This window comes from Buteo buteo, chromosome 8 (genome assembly GCF_964188355.1).
Source record: "Buteo buteo chromosome 8, bButBut1.hap1.1, whole genome shotgun sequence".
NCBI lineage: Eukaryota > Metazoa > Chordata > Aves > Accipitriformes > Accipitridae > Buteo > Buteo buteo.
In genome coordinates this window covers 7,907,333-7,926,467 of record NC_134178.1, presented here as the reverse complement: position 1 = coordinate 7,926,467, position 19,135 = coordinate 7,907,333, and the positions used below count along the sequence as shown (strand labels likewise).

The window sequence follows — 19,135 nt, the reverse complement described above, 5'->3', positions numbered from 1 at the left end:
ATGATCCATGTGTGGTGGCTGCATTAAGACTGGAAGTTAAAAGGCCACAGGTGACAATAACCTCAGGAACCTCTGACCTGTGGAGTTCGTCCAGGGTCTGTTCTTTGGGAAAACACATCCTACACCACAGGAAAGGCCAGGGAGGCAGCCTGGTACAGCTTATTCCTTATGCAGAGATTTCATTGCTGGGAGTATTGAAATAAATTTTCTGAGTACTTGTTTCTTTCTTGCTTTAAGCTCCTCAGCTAACCCCAGGAGCCACACAGGTACGTACAAAGCTTCCAATTGGAGAAGGTAACGGCAGGTCATGCTGAAAGGTTCTGAGTCTTAGATTTTGTTGTTTCTAAGACAGGGGAAAACAGCACAGCAGTCAGGGTGTTTTTACTGCCTCACACACTGAGACAGGACAGGGAAAGAGAACACAGGTCCTAATATTACAGCAAACATTGCTGCAGAGTGCTAAATGGTAAACAAATGCTGCATAATATAGACGGTCGAGAATATCAGGCAAGGCCTTTCTTGCACTGACTTGTTACTTAGCATTCAATAACTCACTGTCAAATGAAAAATACAATTACTGGGATCCCACTGCAGAAGAAAAGTGTAGTTCAACTTTCTGGCAAAGCTCGAAGTTCAATTACTCTGTAGCAAATCAATCAAATGCGTGTGCAGCAAGCAATGAAATAGTACAGATGTCACCTCACTACTTTCAGCTGAACATGGTTTTTCTTCTTCTTAAAAATCAGCAAGTAGCACTAAGAAATATTTACAAAGTTCGCATTATGCAGAAGATAAAAAGGAACCTATCAGTGTGATTGAGAGTGGCAGAGAACAGCGTTCAGGGCGTACGAAACAATAAATAATGAACGTTAATCACTAGCAACCTGGCGCGATGATTTGATTTTTATAGACACCAAGATTCATGATACCAGTTTAACATTATATCCACCACTTTCAACAGCTAGAAGCCAGGCATGCAGAGGCAATCATGCATTGAATCATGTGCAAACACGTTACCCACTGCTGATGGATGTACGGTCAGGACACTGAACGTGTATGTGCACAGCGAACGCCACTTAACCCAACACAGACTGTTCTGTTTGGACGGCGTTGGTCTGAGCTACGCAAATAATAGTTTACCAAGGGGAGCAAGGTGCTACGCTATGCACATAGTGGCTTGGAAAGTCACACACACTTTGTTGCTTCAAGTGACTCTTTTTGTACTTTTGTTATGATCAGTACAAAACTGCACTCGTGTTTATGAAACTCTAAGATACGCACCTCCTATCAGGCTTCACTAACGTCTCCAACAGGCTCCAGTCATTCAGTAAGCTAGTGAAAAATACCAGGGACATGTTATCCTATTTACCAGCACCTGAGCGAGACAAGATAACACAAAGGTTGTCTTGACTGGAATGGAGATCTTTAGTTTCCAGCAGGGATCATTAAGCAAGGCTGGGTTTGGGGTTTTTTGTTCGCTATTAATACATTATTCCCAGAGCTGATGCAAAATTTTGCAATCACTGTCTTTCAAATGCCTGAAGCCAACTTTGAAAGTAAGTCCTCTGACTTAAACATTTTTGCTAGAGTGTAGTGTTTCAATTTGCTGTAATAGAGAATAAGAGAAACAGGATCATTAAGTTCGGAAAAGACCTCTAAGATCATCAAGTCCAACCATCAATTTCTGCTTTCCCTCTGCCTGTGACTGTTATTTAGCTATGGCTATAATAAATACTTTTTTTTTAAAATGGAAAATAAACAAATTCACAAATCTGATTAAAATTGAGCCTGAATTTTGAAAGCATATCAAGTCTACCTGCAAACAAGATTATATTTATATTTTAAGGTATCAAAACAATTGATTCACTGCAACTGATTAAGTACATACAAGAATGGAAATGAAAACATTGCTTAAATACACAAAGTTAATTCTCACTGTAGTTGTGTAGAATTGATATTTTGAAACATTAGAGGCATCTTAAAAAATTTTATTTAGCACATCCAAAAACAAATGTTACAAAAAATTTTCTATAAACATAGGCAAAAATGTTTAAATAGGATAATTTAATGTAAACCAAACCCCTTTAAAATATGCAATACTGTAATCAGAGGTTATTTACATCCAGTGAAGACAGAACAACCTTCACTAAGGCTAAATATCATCTAAGCAAATAATTAAGTTCCATAATTTCTTAAAACAGCGACACTTATATTTAAGATAGTTTTAGTAGATAAATCATCTCAGTCCTAATAAAAGATGAAATTCAATGTTACATTCAGACGTGGGAAAGGCAGTATCCTGACTATTCATGTCATCAGTCAAGATAGTACTGCATTCAGACTTGCAAAACCATTAGAGAGGTACAACTATAAATTTATAATATTTATTGCATGACAATGCAATTACAGGATAGGTAAAACAACTAAGTGACCTGGAAAAAAAAAAGCTGTATAAAACCCCAGTACAAATGAAATTTTATTTTTCCATCAGATTAGAAAAGCCAGCCACAAGACTAAGCTATTTTCCCACATTTCACAAAACAGAACAAAATAATTCGCAATTTGACATTATTCCAACATGGAGAAAGCTGTTCATGTCTTAGGAAAAAAACCCAACATTTGGATAACTGTCCCACGCAACTTTTCTTTAATTATGAAATTTATTCGCACCAAGACATAAGTTTATAGCCCGCAATGGCTTTCATGCTCATGTACATGGAAAAAGCATAGCCCAATAAATTCAACTCATAGATCATTTTAGATATTTGGTTGTGGCTTTTTTGGGAAGACAAGCATCATTTTTGCATTGCACATAAAAGTATCTACAGGATACAGCAACATAATCAACTTAGGAGCCAGAAACACAAAACCGTTAAAAGTGGTAGTGGAATACAGAGTAATAAGGAAAAAAACAAAAGCCAGCTTATCTCTAGACTATGTTCAAGGGACGATGACAGCTGCTGAATGACCTAATGTGAAATGGGTGATCTCCATGCATTTCCCATAGGAAAGTCATATCCAAACAAAAAAAGAGACTGCTAAAACTACTAGCTGTGCTGGCAGGCACAGGAGATGCCAATATGGCATGGACATTGAAACACCAGCTCTTTTTGAGGTGGTTTCTGCACGTTGAGATGAGGCACTTTGTTTTGGTAACGTCTGCCTAAAGCAGTATATTAACTGTTGCTCAGTATAAAAGGAGCTTTAACTTCTACAAGTGGCAATTCAGGACACACAAGAGCTAAAACCACTTCAAAAGAAAAGGTCAGACAGTCCAAAAACAAGACCCAGGCAATTCTTACTACAAGTGTCCAAAACATATTGTACTTATCTGCCCAATATGTATTCTATAATAAACATAAATAAGAGTTATCTTTTTGACAGCAGTTTGACCTGGAGTTCATCTGTTAACTCTTAATACAACTTGCCTCAGCATCTGAAGATCCCCAGTAGACAACTTAGGCAACCTACTCTCTGTCAAAAATGAGAACACAAAATTAATCATAAAATCCTTACTTCATTTGTCAGTACATTATATCGAATTCTTACAGAAGTCTGCATATACACACCCATCTTTGACCATACATTTCTTTTCAGCAGCTTTCTGTAAAATTCCTTAGGGAAAAGACGGGCCATGCCCCCATGAGACAGTAGACACCAGCACGCATCTCAGACATTAACAGCAAGGATGGCACTGGCATTTCATTTGGGGTCTTTGGAACAAGATGCAGTTTGGGTTTCTGTTGTAAGAAAGCCAGCATAACACAGTAGTCCTTCAGGGCTAAATACATTTCAATCTGTGCTAATTGATTAGTGGAACACAAAACAATACTAAAGCTAATGCCATGCTACCTACATGTGGGAAGAAAGAAAACTGAAATGAATATTCAGAAGCTAAATCAAGCAATGAACTTTTAAATCAAGCTGGAAAAAAAGAAATCGCCACACTACAGCTTGCACCACCTTAACTACCACCAGCGTCTAAACCAGGTGGTGGAAATTCTGTACAAACCTCTATTCTAACTTGCATCAAGCCTGTCGGAAACCTACATCTCTTCAGCCTCTAAAAGTCACTCCGGACTAATGCTTGGGGCTATGCCTGCGTTGTGTTCTTAGAAATACAACACGGTAGGTCCTCACGGTTCTGCCCTCCGTCAGGTGGGCTCCACAGCTCACAGCTGGAGCGAGCAGAGCCAGGCTGGCCACACAACTTCTGGAGCCAGCCTGGACTAACATGCTTCCCAGCAGCTCTTACTCTGATGAGCACCCATAACCCAAGAGCTGTGAAAAAAAGGCTTGTGTACACTGAGAACGGAGCGCGCCTTAAGAATTCATGTCATGGATAAAAGCACTACACTGATCTTAGAAACAAATGAAAAATGTGTAGCTTTATTTCTTTATAACATACTGTTAACTTTTGCAACAGAAGCACCTTGTTGGAATGGATAAGCAATAAATGTATTTGTTGTTGAAAAAAGGTATCTATATCCTCTGCAAAGTATTCCCATAGCCACCAATACAAGGTGCCCACACGGTACATGTACGTATGCAAGAGGCAAAAGAATATCAGGATCTGAGGAAGGGGTTTTTATTTCGTAGTTGGGGGGGGGGGGAAAGTCACACACCATGAATGTTCTCCCTTTTTTCCCCTTTTAAAAAGGAAATTACTACCTTTGGGTTTATGTGTTTATGGATAATAGCCTGGTCCCAGTGAAGACTATGATAGGAAGACTATGATCAGGAATTTATCCACTCTTGAGTATAACAGTATTTCATTATTTACCTTTGCATGAACTTTCAAGTTCTAAAGTTAACATACGCACACTTCTCACCTCTAGAATACACACGTACAAACAGATAGGAAAACAGAGAGGAAAGGCAGAACACAGACAGAAAAGTACACTATTAAATCCACTAATTAGTATCTTGAATTGTTAGCTTCTAAACATTTACAGAATTTTGAGTTCTAATAGCAAAAGCTTTAGAATACACCTCTTCTGCTAGGACTCTGAATTTATTGCTATTATGCCAGCATACTCTTAACGAGATACTGGTTTGAACACAAAGGCATACTGCTCTCAGCCTTCCAAGGGCCCAGGATAGGGTGCAGCATGTAACAAAAACCCAAGTGAGAAAAAGGAACCAACAAGACAAGAGGCAATACTGCAAAATCAGTCCCCTTTAAGTGTAAATAATTATCTAAAATGTTGCTTAAGGATTCCCTACTTCAGGCAATTCTGGCAGTCTGCACTAAGAAAGGGAAGGGGGATTCCACAAATCTTGTGGGGAATGTGGACAACGTTCTGAATAAAACAAGTGACATCCCTCAAAGCAGAGGGACTTTTGAGAAGTATGACAGAGTACCACGTTTGTACCTGCACTCACTCTCAATACAGATTCCTTAAGACCTGCTGTAGGGGAAAAAATCCCAAATCCAAAGAACAAGTGAATCTAAAACAAAAGTGAAGTTCATTGTACAAGTCCATTAAATTACAGAAATGCATAATAAGCCAAGATAAAGTGCTACAAAATGATTAGTAATTTTTAAAAAGTCCATAGCATTCTTCTTGCTTTACTTAGTACCGGTGACAACAGGAGATAGTGCAATGGCACTGGCTGAACTGGAATTCACAATGTCTTCGTATTGCGGGGGTGGATCTAAATGTTGTTCAGTTTCACTGCTTCTCACACTGATTTCGCCAGTGGCTTCCTCATATGAAGGAGGAGGATCACAGTTTGAGAGCCTTGTGGATATTGAGTCTGACCGTCCATCCATATAGCTCAGACCTCCTGGAGAAAGCCCACTGACTTCATACATTTCCTCCTGTGGGGAATGAACAATGCTGAGAGGCGGCGGAAGAGGACCTCTGCCATCAGCCACAGCACCATCACCCATTGCTTCGTGGGCTCCCCTATGCACGTACACCGACTGTCTACGCATTTTCTTTTTAAACAGGCATCTCCATATGACAAAAATGACAATGAGGATAACAAAAAGGCCAATGATTAATGGAAATGCAAGGTAAAATGAATACCAGGTATGTCCTGTGTTACTTTCTCCCTGAAGTCCATTTTTGTAGACTTTCCAGAACTCCTTCTAGAAGAGCAAGACAGGATAAGTCAGAAACTATAAGACAGTTAAAAAAAATAATCACTGTAAGCAAGTTGTTTTAAATGAATGAGGAAAAAAAGGCATTTCAAATACTGATGATTAAAATAAGAACTGGTATGGATAAGCACACACAATAAACTTTCAAATTTTCTTCCGATGTGATTAGTGATACAAAAGGGTTTTTGTTTTTTAAAATCAGCTCCTCACTGCTTTTAAGATTCCTGTGTCTGCACTTAATATTTACAGCAGCACAGACAGGACCAGGTAAAAAATAGTAGTAGTAGTAATAATAATAATAAAAAAATCTAATCAGCATGCACATCAACCCTCTGGTGGATCAAAATTTTTCAGCACCACTCAAGGTAAAAGTTAGTGTTTTGTTCATCTGTTTTAAAATTGTAAGAATATACTAATACAATTTGACAGGGAAATACTGTTTCGGAATGACAGACCATTTTGGCAACGCACAACTATGTTGTACTGTCATTTCATAATTTAGACTTCCCCCACCATGTGGCTCATAAAGCAATCGTTGTCAGCTTATTTTGAGTTGATTCATACCCTCTGTTTATAGTTAAAAATAGCTCCAGCACTATGAGACTATTACACAGCTTATTATATTCTAGAATTTTTGACAGCACAGCTACAGATAAATGGAACAAAGTGAAAAGTGAAAATATGAACAAGTGAAAACAAAGATGAAGGGGGATACCAGTAATTGAAAGTACTCTTTGCTATATTAATATGCACACGCAAGAGCACAAAGATCATGTTGCCATCCAATTTTCTCTGCAGTCAATGCTATGAAAAAAACAGTACAAAGAAAAACACACCCTGCCTCAAAGAAGTAGTCATCCTCACCTGTAGCATAAGGTTTCTCCTACTAAGAAACACTTCCACTGTACTGGGGTTTATAGTCATGTATAATTTAAGAAAAAATAATTACCTCCATCCCACCAAATCCATGCCAGAAACTCTGAACTCTTTAGTTTTCTTTAAAAATGCAGAGACCTGGCCCATTCACACTCATGCCAGCATTTATTTTAAATGATAGCACACATCTAACATGCAAGTATTTATAAAATAGTCACCAGGAAAAATGGATGTCATTGCTCAGTTATTAGTAAATGAGATGCTCAGGCTGCAGACTGACTGACTTTGTGCACAGACAAATCAGATCCATCAATTTTTTTAGTTCAGGACTGCTGCCACATGATCAGCATTAAACAGATAATGCCACCAAACTTATCTCAGAGGCAGCTTGGGTCCAGAAGCAGCATGGCCCCTCTAGTGTGGAGGCTAAGTTTGCCCTGTGCAAAGCCAGGACCAGGACACCATGGGCAAAACACATGCTCGCAATGCTTCTGGATCAGAATTTACTAAGGTTAAGAGCAATGCCATGTGCATGAAACAACTGGCTATCCTGTAGATTTTCTTTTTTAAAAAAATAAATTCAGTTGTTCTTAGCCCTATACTCAGTCGTCTCCCCCCCCCCCCCCAAAAAAAAAGTCTTAATTCCTACAGCAACTCAGGATCAGGCATTTTTCCTAAATTCCAAGGCTTGACATCACAAGCAGGTCATCACAGTGCTGCTCTTTGATGTGAACCCAGGTACAAATCATCTAAGTCAGGTAGCATTGGCTTCAAAGCAAGCAAGTCTCTGCAAAAGCCTTCCTTGATGCATTGTTCCACAGTGAACTCCAGATCAACTGTGCTGACTTCAGAAAAACATAATTGAGGGGGGAAACTAACATTTAAAAGCTGGCATTAGCTGCACAGCTGAGGACTTTTGGGATCTCTGCATGATAAAACCCAACAAACCCCAAAACCGACAAAACCAAAAATCTCACCTCTCCCCACCAGATCACCAGGCAATTAAGAAGATCTGTTACCTATTACCTTTCCATCTGGTTTGAATACAAGTAACTAGATTCTTTAGTGGAATAAATATATTGTCAACTAAAAAAGCTGGTAAGGATTCATTAGAATTATTAAATGCTACTGTCTGTACTGGAACCAAACTTCCCACTTCACTGTTCTGTGGCCTCAACAGCAGCAAAGGAATAAAATGGTGCAGTGTTTGTTTTTGAGGCCAAAGTTGCAAAGATTTACTGAAAGTCATCAAATATACTGCGCAAGGATGTATCGTTTTAAAGACTCTGTGGAGGAGAAAGGTAGATTTGATGAAAAGAAGAAATCACACTTTTCCCCTAGTAATATATTTTGTGTTGCAGACGGCAGAGGAAATGCACCTTCTCCAATGGAAGGGTAGTAAGTTGTGACTGGTATTTTAGTACTGTTTCCATGTTACTTCTAGCTCAGCTCTATCTGCTGGAGAAAAGGTCTCTGTACCTTCTTCAGAAAGCTGAAATACCAGCATCTGTCCTCGTCACTCTGCAACATGGCAAAGCAGCAGAAAAGCTGTTTTCCCAGAGTGGCAGGCAATTAGTTCAGAATAGGGTGTGTGGCTGTGGGGGATGTTCAAGTTGATGGTGTGACCGTACAGGTGCATAAAGAGCTTAAGAGTTTAAACTGCCTTAAGTATGAAAGTAGTTTAATGTCCACTTTCATTTACATGCTAGACAAAGGAAATAAATTCCAAGACAGTTAGACACACACACCCATGTCAAAAATTACAGTGCTTCAGATCTAAGGTTATCTTACAGAGACAGAAGAATAAAGTTCTGCACACAGGTAAAAAAATACTAAGAAAGAAACACTTGTTTCGTCATTTAAAAAAAATAATCTTTCTTTAAATTTTCCTCTTTGGGAAAAAACCCCCAACCCCACAAAAATCCACCAAAGAAAAACATACTAGTACTAGACCTCAGGTTTCCAGCTTGTATTTTTGCAAGCCAAATCTCAAAGAGAAGCACAAAGACTGTTAGTTTCAGACTGATGGAACTGACAGGAACTGCAGGAAACTAATACTTCAGGTTCAAGTTGCACAGCTGCCAAGCAGCTCCCCCTCTGCTCTGTCATCCCACAGCTACACTGCACTGTAAAGTGAAGGCACAGGAGGAGGACAAGCCACCTGGTCAAAGTCAAATCATGCCCAACAAAACCACAGAGAACTTGGATGAATTTGCACAGTGTGAGGATTTGTACAAAGTGCTATAAAAAAAAAAAACCAAGAAGCGGAAAATACTGAAAACCTAGGAAACAGCTGTAGAACTCAGAGAGAAAGTTAAAGAGTAATTCAAAAGTTGGAAAACTAACACCACAAACATCCCTTCCGCAGCTGCTGGTCTCTTAAACCAACAACAAAAAGGACTTTCTTTCTACTTAACAAAATTACTAACTCGTGATTTATGACAAGGACACTCCAGTAATAATTTATCCCTGAGTGCTGTACGGCTGGGAATACCAGGCGTACATGCCTTAAAAGGCTGAAAAACTAAGTTAAGCAAGCCACAGAATCAGATAACTGCAGTGGAAAAGACTTAGAAAACATCTAATGTATATTCCTGCTAAGAACTACTTTTCTGAATGTCCCTAACTGCTTTGGCAAATCCAGTATGAAATAATCAAAAGGAATTCTCAAGGGCATCCCCCACAAAGACAGTTATGGCCAATTTGCCAGAATTTTGTTTCCTTTTTATTTCTAATACTTCTCAGAACAGTCAGCATCAGTCAACTGGATCTGAACGCTGCATCAAATAAGGAATCCACATGAAAGTTAAGAGACTCGCACCCTGCTGAGAATTTCAGCTGAGGCCTTTACTACATTTGGCAGCATCGTCAGCCTCAAATAATTCTTGGTCAATTGTCTGACTTGTTTTAAAGGTGGACTAATAATATACCACTCAGAAGACTGCTTGATATTCAGTAGCCAGAGGATGCAAACAAAGCAATAATGGGAAGTGAGTGTACCTACTACACCGTTTTCTTCTGGTGTGCCCTCAATTTCAGTTGGCAGGAAAAGATTCACCTCTTCTCTTCTGGGTATTTATCCAGCATCCATAATTAGAAATAGACTGATGCTAGAAGTCTTACTTGATCACACCATTTTAGATCTCGTGCTGACAAGTTTTGAGTTGCTTGCTAAGCTTTTTAGTAGTTTGTTTGTTTGTTTTGCTAGATTAGAGCTATATAGAGAATCTTGCAATCTGTGACTTCTAGCTTTTAAAATCTTCATGCAGTATAATTAAAAAAAATGAATTAATGGAAATAAAATTAATATCAGTGCTTAAATCACACTTCGCACAGTAACCTTTAAACAAATCTTTGAGTCTCCCAACAACCTTTGACAACTGACCAGTGACCACATACAGTGCTGCCTGCGGGCTACAGGTACTACAAATAAACAGCTTTACTAGATCAGACCTAGGGTTCACCTAATCTGTTACCTTCTCTCTGACAACAATCATTAAGAGACTGCCAAAAGCAGAGTTCAAACACAAGCAGGCAGCGATACTCTCCCAGCTTCCACGTATTTGTACTTCAAGACTTCTGTTAGCCAAAGCTGACCCCTTTTATCCAGTAGTTCCAGATTGATTTCTCTTCCATTCATTTATATTGTTGTTCTCTGAACCTATACGAGGTTTTAAGATCCGAGACATCCTGCGGCAAGGCAGTCCACAGTTCTATTATCTGTGGTGAGAAGAGATAATTCTATTTGCTTTGAACCTCTACCTTCTCGTTTCCTTTGAGGTCCTCTCAGCTCCCCTGTCTGTCAGAAGGATGGCAAGTGACTGACCTCAGTTCAATGTTCATGCTCCTCACAGACATCATCACATATTCCCTGATTTAACTCTTCCGATCTATTGTTACAGAAGTCTTTTCATATCTTTGGTCAACTGCCACACTTTGTTGGTTCTCTGGTCTTTCCTCAGCTACTAATTTGCCTTTTAGGAGATAGGGAGATCAGATCTGTACACAACACATTCAAGATGCGGGTGCGCAATGACATAATTATTTTTTCCACTTTGATCCCTATTCCTTTCTTTGGATTCTTAGCACTCAGGTTTTTGCTTTTGACTGCTGAGCATTAAATTCAAGTCTTCATAGATACAAATTCAGATCTTGTTCCCGAGTTCAGTTCAGAGCCCATCATATATATATAATGAATGTTCCCTTTTCCCCCGCACGCATTACATTTGTCAACGCTGAATTTCATATTCTACTTTATCCACAAAGTCCTGCAAATTCTTCCCTGCTGGCTCTAGCCTTATAAAGATAATACTATTATGTTAGTAATTAACTTTATTTTTTTAAATAATAATTCTGAACCTATCAAAATCCCCAAGCTCACACCATATTAAAGGCATTCAGTATTTCCATGACAGCTATGCATGTACACTTAACATACACAATGCTAACTTCCAAGAAAAACTCATGCATCAAAAATAACTTGAGGGAACTGCTTGATATTATTTTAATATTACAAATCTGGGTGTTGCATACCTCCCCGGAAGACTGCAGAAAAACAAAGAACCAAGTGGACAAGATAAAAAATACAAAGAGAGAGATTACACAAAACAAAGCTACCATGAGATAAATAAGCTACAGACCCAATTCAAATCCAGTCTATTTATACTATGATATCATTGCATCTTTGTTTACTCTAAACATACTGTATCATGATCCTAGCGTACTGCATCCGTTTCCTTCCCCTGGGACACAGAAGTTAAGTCTTACTAAGTGGTTGTAAGGATGAATACTGCTGGGGGACAATGGACTAAATAAAGCCTAAGTAAATGAGGCTGGTCAGGCACGACTGCACATTAGTAGAGCCTGGCCCATTAACAAGCTACCAACAACAGAATAAAACAGCTAGGCAAAAAGGACAGAGTAGCAGAAATGGATAAAAGGCCAGGACCTTATTGGGACCTCCTTCTCCACTATCACACAAAGGTTGTGGCAAGGGTGGAAATATAACTATTTCTATTTTATTATTTCCCAAATAGCTCTGCAAGGGAAATGCTATCTACCAAAACAAAATGTTCCTAAATGGGGCAAAAGAAGCTGGAAGTGAAAAGCAACATGTTTTGGCTACACTTTGTCTCGTGACTTGAACTTCTTGTGCTACTTAAGCAAAAGTGATACTGTGTTAGAATTTTACACAAGTTGTGTCATTGTACACACTATTCTTAACTACACAATGAGCTATCATTAGGAATGGCCACACCAAGCCAAGTTTGGGAGGTAAAAAACATGTGTGTGCATGCATTTTAAACCTTCAGAAAGAAGAAGCTTTGAAGAGATACCGCATGTTCTACTACTTCATTTTAATAAATCAGAAAGTTCTCATTCCAGCTTTATCCATCTCCCCAGGTATGACCTCCAACAAGATGCCAAGAACTTAAAACGTTCAGCACGCTTTTACACATCGCTATTTTTTGATGTGGAGCTCAGCCACTGAAGGGTGGAATGCATCACATGTAAATTCTGGAAGAAATCTGAAATGCCCCCTGTGCCACTTCACCCATTAACCCACTGGCCTTGCAAGTACAACCTGCCTATGCAAAAACACAGGAGGGATAGAAGGTTTTTCTGAAGATAGGTTTTCTGACTCACATTTTCTAGTACCTGTTTTTCCTTTAGATTCATCCTCAAATTCAGCCCTAATTTCAGCCATGTCTGTCTTGAATTAAAAAAAAAAAAAAAATTCTTGGTTGTATTGCATTAAATAGGTCAGATGCCACCAAGAAAAACCTGTGTGCTGTTTTTATTTGTTGGGAAGCAATATAAGATATGTTGGGTATGATGTGCAGCTATTGCTTGCAGAGCCATTAGCCCACAAGCTTCTTTTAATTAGAGAAGCCAACAGAATTATGCAACAACTCTGTATGGGCCGTATCTGCTTCATTCCCATCAAGTTAATGTATCACTGCCCTTGCATAACACATGGTAGCACTGAGATTATTGTGCTTTCCATGCTTTAGATCACGAGGGCTTGCAGATTTTAGCCTGAAGAAGGCCACTAGTCTTTCCTTATTTTTAGACTATTAATAGTCTGGGCACTGAACACTTTGGCCAGCTACACCAGCACCCAGGATTCAAAGGTGTATTTTAAGTGGAAAGCTTTTTGAGTTGCTCACTCATTTTATGTGAACATATTAAATAAACAAGTTATTTCAGAAGGAGTGAGATAAGTGAAGACTTGTGCCCTTTGCTTCTATATATTCCCCATAACAGTCCCAATCCCATAAATTCTTCCAAGACAACTGCATTTATGATATCCAGGTCAGACTGGTGTGTGATGACAGGAGAACCAGTACCTAGGCTATTTGGGTAAATAGTGCTGCCAAACAGATGACAGTTTTGCCCACCTTTTCTCAAGTGGAGGTATTAATTCATGTTCCTGTTCTTCCCAGTTGTCCGTTTTCACAATACTTATGAGCATAATTACCTTTGAGACTTCCACCCCTTTCAAATTCAGTTTAAGTGGGACGAAGGATTCAGAAGTTATTGCTGTGCAGTCTATCCATCTCCACTGTACACCTTATTTGCTTAAATAAACAGGTCAAAAAGAAAAACTAATCTAAAGTAATGCTGGAAAACACACAAGCATTCAGCACACCCCAAAATTTAGTATCAGTACACCCCACTCATCTTTAAATACACACCAAAACATACCGTTTTTTCCTCATTTTCAAATGCTTCTCTTGCTTCTTCATAGCTACAGATTTCTTCTTTGCATTCATGTTCTATGTCACCTTGCTTTAATTCTTCCAGAAATGTGTTGGCTCTCGGGTATCTTTTTAACACAGAGTTGGCTTTGTCCCCTGTTAAGAACACTGAATAAGAGGAGAGACAACAAAGGTCACTTCTAAAATAGATATCCAAAACCTCACGCCAAAATCACTCAAAGAAAATGCGCTTTTAAGAAATAAAGAGCTTTTTCAAAGTCTTCCCCTTTATTTAATATGATAAAAGGCCTCTCCTAGTTTTGTTCACTATTGTAAGTAGTTGGGCCTACAATTTCAGTAGTTATTGCTATAACTTCATAAATGCAATGGACCTCAATTCAGCATCACAGTCAAGTACGCTTAAACAAGATTGAAACCAGTGCCTAAGAAGAGTGCTCAGAAGAGACAGGCACATGCTCAGCTCAAGCGACTTCTTAAACTAAGATGACACAGAACAAACAAATCCTGCTTGTGAACATCCAAAAAGATATTTGCAACTGCCTGAGGGCATCACAGCCAGAATGCTCTGAAGTTTTTGATATAAATATTTATGAATATTACCCAGAGTCACACACACCAGAACAGCTGGATTTATCAAAGTTTAAGTCTATAAGTTTTCTTAAGCAACTTTGAAGCAGACTTGCTCCCTTCACTCAAGAAATCTCAGCCATGAAATACTGACACTTTTGGGGGTGTGGGGGGGAAGTAGCCTCTTTCTACTTTCTTAAATCATAAACAGAACCTTGCCTTATTTGATGAATCAAACAAAACAAGCCCAAAAGGCAACCAATGTTCTGACACACGTATTCTTTATTTGCTTTCCTTACTTTTCTGTTCAATGAAAAGAGCTAGAAGCAACCTCTTTTCTTCTGATGTTCCAGCTTTCCCTCAAATTCCCTGACGCAATGATTTTTACAGTAATATGCAGCAACCGGAACACTCCAAAATCCAGCAGACTTAATTACCCAGGAGGTATACGTACAGTATTTCAGGTCAGAAAGCAAGAACATCATGTCAGTGCAACACTGTTCTTGGGCTCTCACTGCCAGCAAGAGGGGCTAATTATTCAATGCACTGGCATACTAATGCACTCATGCCACTTTCCTGACCTATGCAATCATTTCTGCATTGGTTCATTTACAGCTAGTCTGTGAGTGCCGATATGCTATGAAGACAAACTGTCATTGTCTGCTGAAGGACAGAGACTGACTGATTTAAGCAATGATTTATCTATAATTTTATATGAATCAGTTTGCTGGGTTTTTTTCCTTAATCATCTGATTTTGAATTTTAAAAAAGGACGGCAGCAAGTCTACAAAGATGATCACTATGCTTTTGCTTTAGATAGATGTGGTGGCATTCTTCAGCAATGAGGCTACTACCATAATTAGGCTGATCTACATTAATTTCATTTTGTTTAGTCTCTGTGGTATTCTTTGGTCTAAATTGTTAGACAGTCATCTTCCTTTTGCAAAGGATTAAATGAAGATTCGAAGATTAAGCTCCAAAACACCAGTCACGCCTATACTTTCAGTTGAATACATGTGGTATGTACATGTACCACACTAATTACACTATTCATGGTGTTGCCAGAGGTTCAGTGCATACAACTCTGCAACTGTACCTATCGCAATTTTGGTTTTCTACAGCACCACAGGTGAGCACATGGGCATCTCCTATTGTGTAAGTTCACTGACTAAATAACATAGACATTAATATTCAAAAATCTCTTCAAAAAGGAAAGAAAAAAAAAAACAGATGGCTTCTTTCCATTTCCCACACAATTCTCCCAACTCCCCTCTAGGCGTGAAGAACTTGGTTCCTTTCAACATGCCCCAGTGATCACCTAAACATAATGAGCTGAAGGACTTGTCCACATCAGGAAGCCAGCATGCAGCCACGCATGGGGATCGACTGCCAGTGCTCTACCTGCTTCTCACCAACTCCTCCTGTGGGCATTCCTGAAGCAGAACAACCTACAGCCCAGACTCTCTTAAGAGTCCCCATATGTAGAGTCACCAAAGAGTAGATAACGCACTATAAATCAAGTTTCCCTTCCTTCAGCAGATAAAACCTACGGAATTTCATTTCACAGCTGGAATCCATCCCTGAAAAGAGCAATAAGAGAAACTACGACAGCTTTGTACTGGATGCAGAGGGAAAAGAAATACAGAGGAAAACGCAGGTAGCTGAAAATACCCTGATTTAAAGGTTCTGGCTCCCAGAAACAGTATACAAATCTTTGTTTCTGCATGCACTTTCCAATTTACCAAAGCAGCAAACTGACAAAAAAGGTTTAAAAGCTGGCATGTTATAAAATATTGCATTTGATACACATTGGGATGAGTTTCTAGGTAATAGGTTAGTTTTCCAAAAAGAGCTAAGCATACATATCTGCTTCAAAATGCATTGATGAAGAACAGCAAAACATTAAAATAATTCAATATTCAAGAGTGGCCAATATATGACTATCTAAAAAACCCAACTCTTTATTTAGCAATTTGTATTCAGAAAGTCTCTCTCTTCTCTCACAATACAGTATAGAAAATGCATACATCACAGGCAAAAAAGCCCTCTGAGGAAAATAAACCACACCCCATATTAATTCTGAATCTATCTGATAAATAATGATCTATGTTAATCCAGACCAGGAATAGCTTTTGACACTGCAAGGCTGGAAAAAATGAAGTATATTAATTTTTTTGCTTTGATTTGACATTTTTAGAGCTCTGCACACTCCTAGTGACTTTAAATCCTATTGAGAAGTCAATACAAATGTACCAAGGAAACATAAAAACATACACTGATCCAAGCAATCTTGATGGAGATACTGACTGAAATACAGTGTTTTAATGAGAATCAGTCATTGCCTGATGAATCCTGTAAAAAGAGATAATGGAACTGTATTGCAGAAACCACTCTGCTTAGTATTCCAGGACCATCACCATGTAGACATTTAATTGCATAGGTGTAAAAAAACCTGCTTTGTGTTGGATGACCACCTAGCCAAGCTACAGTGTGGCTGAATTCACTACAGCTGTTACTATGGAGCTGAAGATAATCAGGGAGGAACTGCATGTGGCAAGAATAATGAAGCAAGATAAAACTTACTTTTTCACTTTGTTTAGAAGATTAACTAGCAAATACAAGATAAAGGAAAAATCAAAACGATGACTTTGGCATTATGTAACATAGACACAGAAACAAATATCTGAAGTCTCTTCCTCTCACAATTTTTCTAGAATATAGATGAAGATATAAAACTATCAAATTTAACGCATTTGAATACATGTTTATTTCTTCAGACATGCTTGTGCTCTGTGTGTAGCTGTAATACTTGGCTTTTAGCAAGTCTTTATGCATCAGAAAGCTACAAAGAAAATCACTCCAAAGTCTTAGTTTCATTTATTATTGAAGAGAGTAATACAGTCAGATCAATGTATTATATGTTCTCCGGAAAACCTGGGTGCGATCATAATAGTGAATAGATACTCTAGCAAGGCGAAATTTAATCAGAATCAGAGACAGGCAAGGACACAAGAGGATATATACATCTCAGCCTGCCAGCTGAAACTGTCACAGGCAAAGAAAATAGGCTTCAGGTCTTTAGCGATAGAAGGAGCAGGGAGCAGCAGCAGCATGGGAGAAGTACTGAGACACAGAAGTGTTGCCAAAGCAAAGCCCAGGGCATTCTGGACACCAAAACCAGCTCTATTGAGACCATTATTGAGGCTTCCTTTTTCTGACTCCTTACCAACACCCAAGCAGATTAAAACCACCACTAAATACTAGAAATGAACAATTTTAAATTCGAAGCTGCAGCTACTGATAAATTTGAATCCTTCTGTAGGTGATCTTAATAAAACTATTTGGTTTGCACAGCACAGAAGGGAGAAAAAGAATTTTGAGCATTTACTTAGGAAGCTTAAAAAGTGACTTCTGCTCTGAGAATCTGGAGTTACTGGGACAAGCGTAAAAACAGTTGAAACTAAAGTACTCAAGGCTGGAAATTCAGCTCTGTGGTCTTCAATCTGCAGCCAGCTTTCAAAGGTCCACAAATGAGTCTGTGATGATTATTATACTCTGCATATAATACCTCTGTCAGAACAGTAGTATGATTCCAGTTCAGTTTAGTGTGGGCAAAGATCTGCACCGTATGTAACACCAAACCCAGTTCAATAGCAGAGGACATTTTTTGCGCAAATTGACTGGGATTTTGAGCAAAGGACAGTTTTGGGGTGTGTTAATGCCCACTTGATAGCGGATAATAAAGAATGCACACTCATCACTAAGTTAACAAACTTACCACTATCCATGATGATTACTGTCAAGGCAGGGAACTTGCAAATTCCAAGTCTGTAAACAAAAGAGGAAACATCTGGTTGAGTTTGTGAATTACCATGAACTTGGAAAAGTTTCTCTTGATTCCCAAGTAGGGTTACAAATATATCAGTGTTGGAAACCCCATGACCAAGATTAATCCCTCTTTTGAGCTGTACGGCTACCACATGCAGACTAATTTCAGTAGTATAGGAATACTGTCCAAAAAAAGATAACCCTTGTGAAATGGTGAATGCTTTAATCTCTTTCAAAGCTTTCCATATTTAGAATATGCAAAAATGCTAATATGAAATAGAAGGTGTGTATCATTTTAAACACATCTGCAACCTCTGTTTTACCTAACTGAACTTGAAAGGTATTGCATTCTCCACTGTAATTACTTATACCTTATCTAAGACTTAAATTCACTCTGCAAAGATCATCAAGTCAACTCATTATCTTTAGTCTATGGATCAGATTTTGTGAAATCAGAATGAACACATGCAAATTCATTCAGAGTCTGCTACTGATTAAAACAGAATGGCTGCATAAAGTTCAAGGGCAGAACAAGACCTGTGATTTGGCAAAGGAACTTGCAATACATGTGAGGATCCCAACCTGCCCTACAAGAACTTACATGTACTTTATACCTCATCTTGGAAAGAGAACAGACAAGTGATGCTCTCAGTCAAGAAAGTGCCTGAAGCTCATTGCACCCACCAGGCAGAGAGCCAAGAAGAACTGCATCTGAAGGCAGCAAGAGTAGTTTGAGGGACTGTTTTCAGTTTCTTGGAGTCGTCGTTAGTATGGGAAAAGTTAAGAAAATAAAAGCTTTCAGGAAAGTAGGAGAAAGGTGCAGCTGTCTAACCAAGTTGGTAGAACACCACAAGGTTAAAGGTTTTTTTACTAATAAATTACCTACTCCTAAAGGTTAGCATTAGTTCTACTTCAGAGGCCAGGTTACACATCAACATATCATACCATACTAATGTCCTCACTCTCCATAAAACCAAAACCTCATAAGCAAACCTCTCTGTAAAAAAGTGACAAATATGCACAAAGTTTGGCC

At 38.7% G+C, this 19,135-nt stretch overlaps 1 protein-coding gene across 5 annotated transcripts in view; it reads right to left on the bottom strand.

Moving 5' to 3' along the window:
* Positions 1-1,972: 1,972 nt before the first annotated feature.
* Positions 1,973-19,135, bottom strand: part of PRRG1 (proline rich and Gla domain 1) — a 34,575-nt gene continuing 17,412 nt past the window's right edge. For 4 of the 5 annotated variants that reach the window (XM_075033538.1, XM_075033537.1, XM_075033540.1 and 1 more), the window contains 3 exons: positions 18,053-18,102; positions 13,694-13,854; positions 1,973-6,097 (listed from right to left, as the gene is read on the bottom strand). In XM_075033538.1, the coding sequence (XP_074889639.1) occupies positions 5,573-6,097; positions 13,694-13,854; positions 18,053-18,062 (696 nt within the window). In that variant the 5' untranslated portion in view covers positions 18,063-18,102 and the 3' untranslated portion in view covers positions 1,973-5,572. The remainder of the gene's footprint in view (positions 6,098-13,693; positions 13,855-18,052; positions 18,103-19,135) is intronic. The other variant, XM_075033541.1, reaches the window with a different exon arrangement.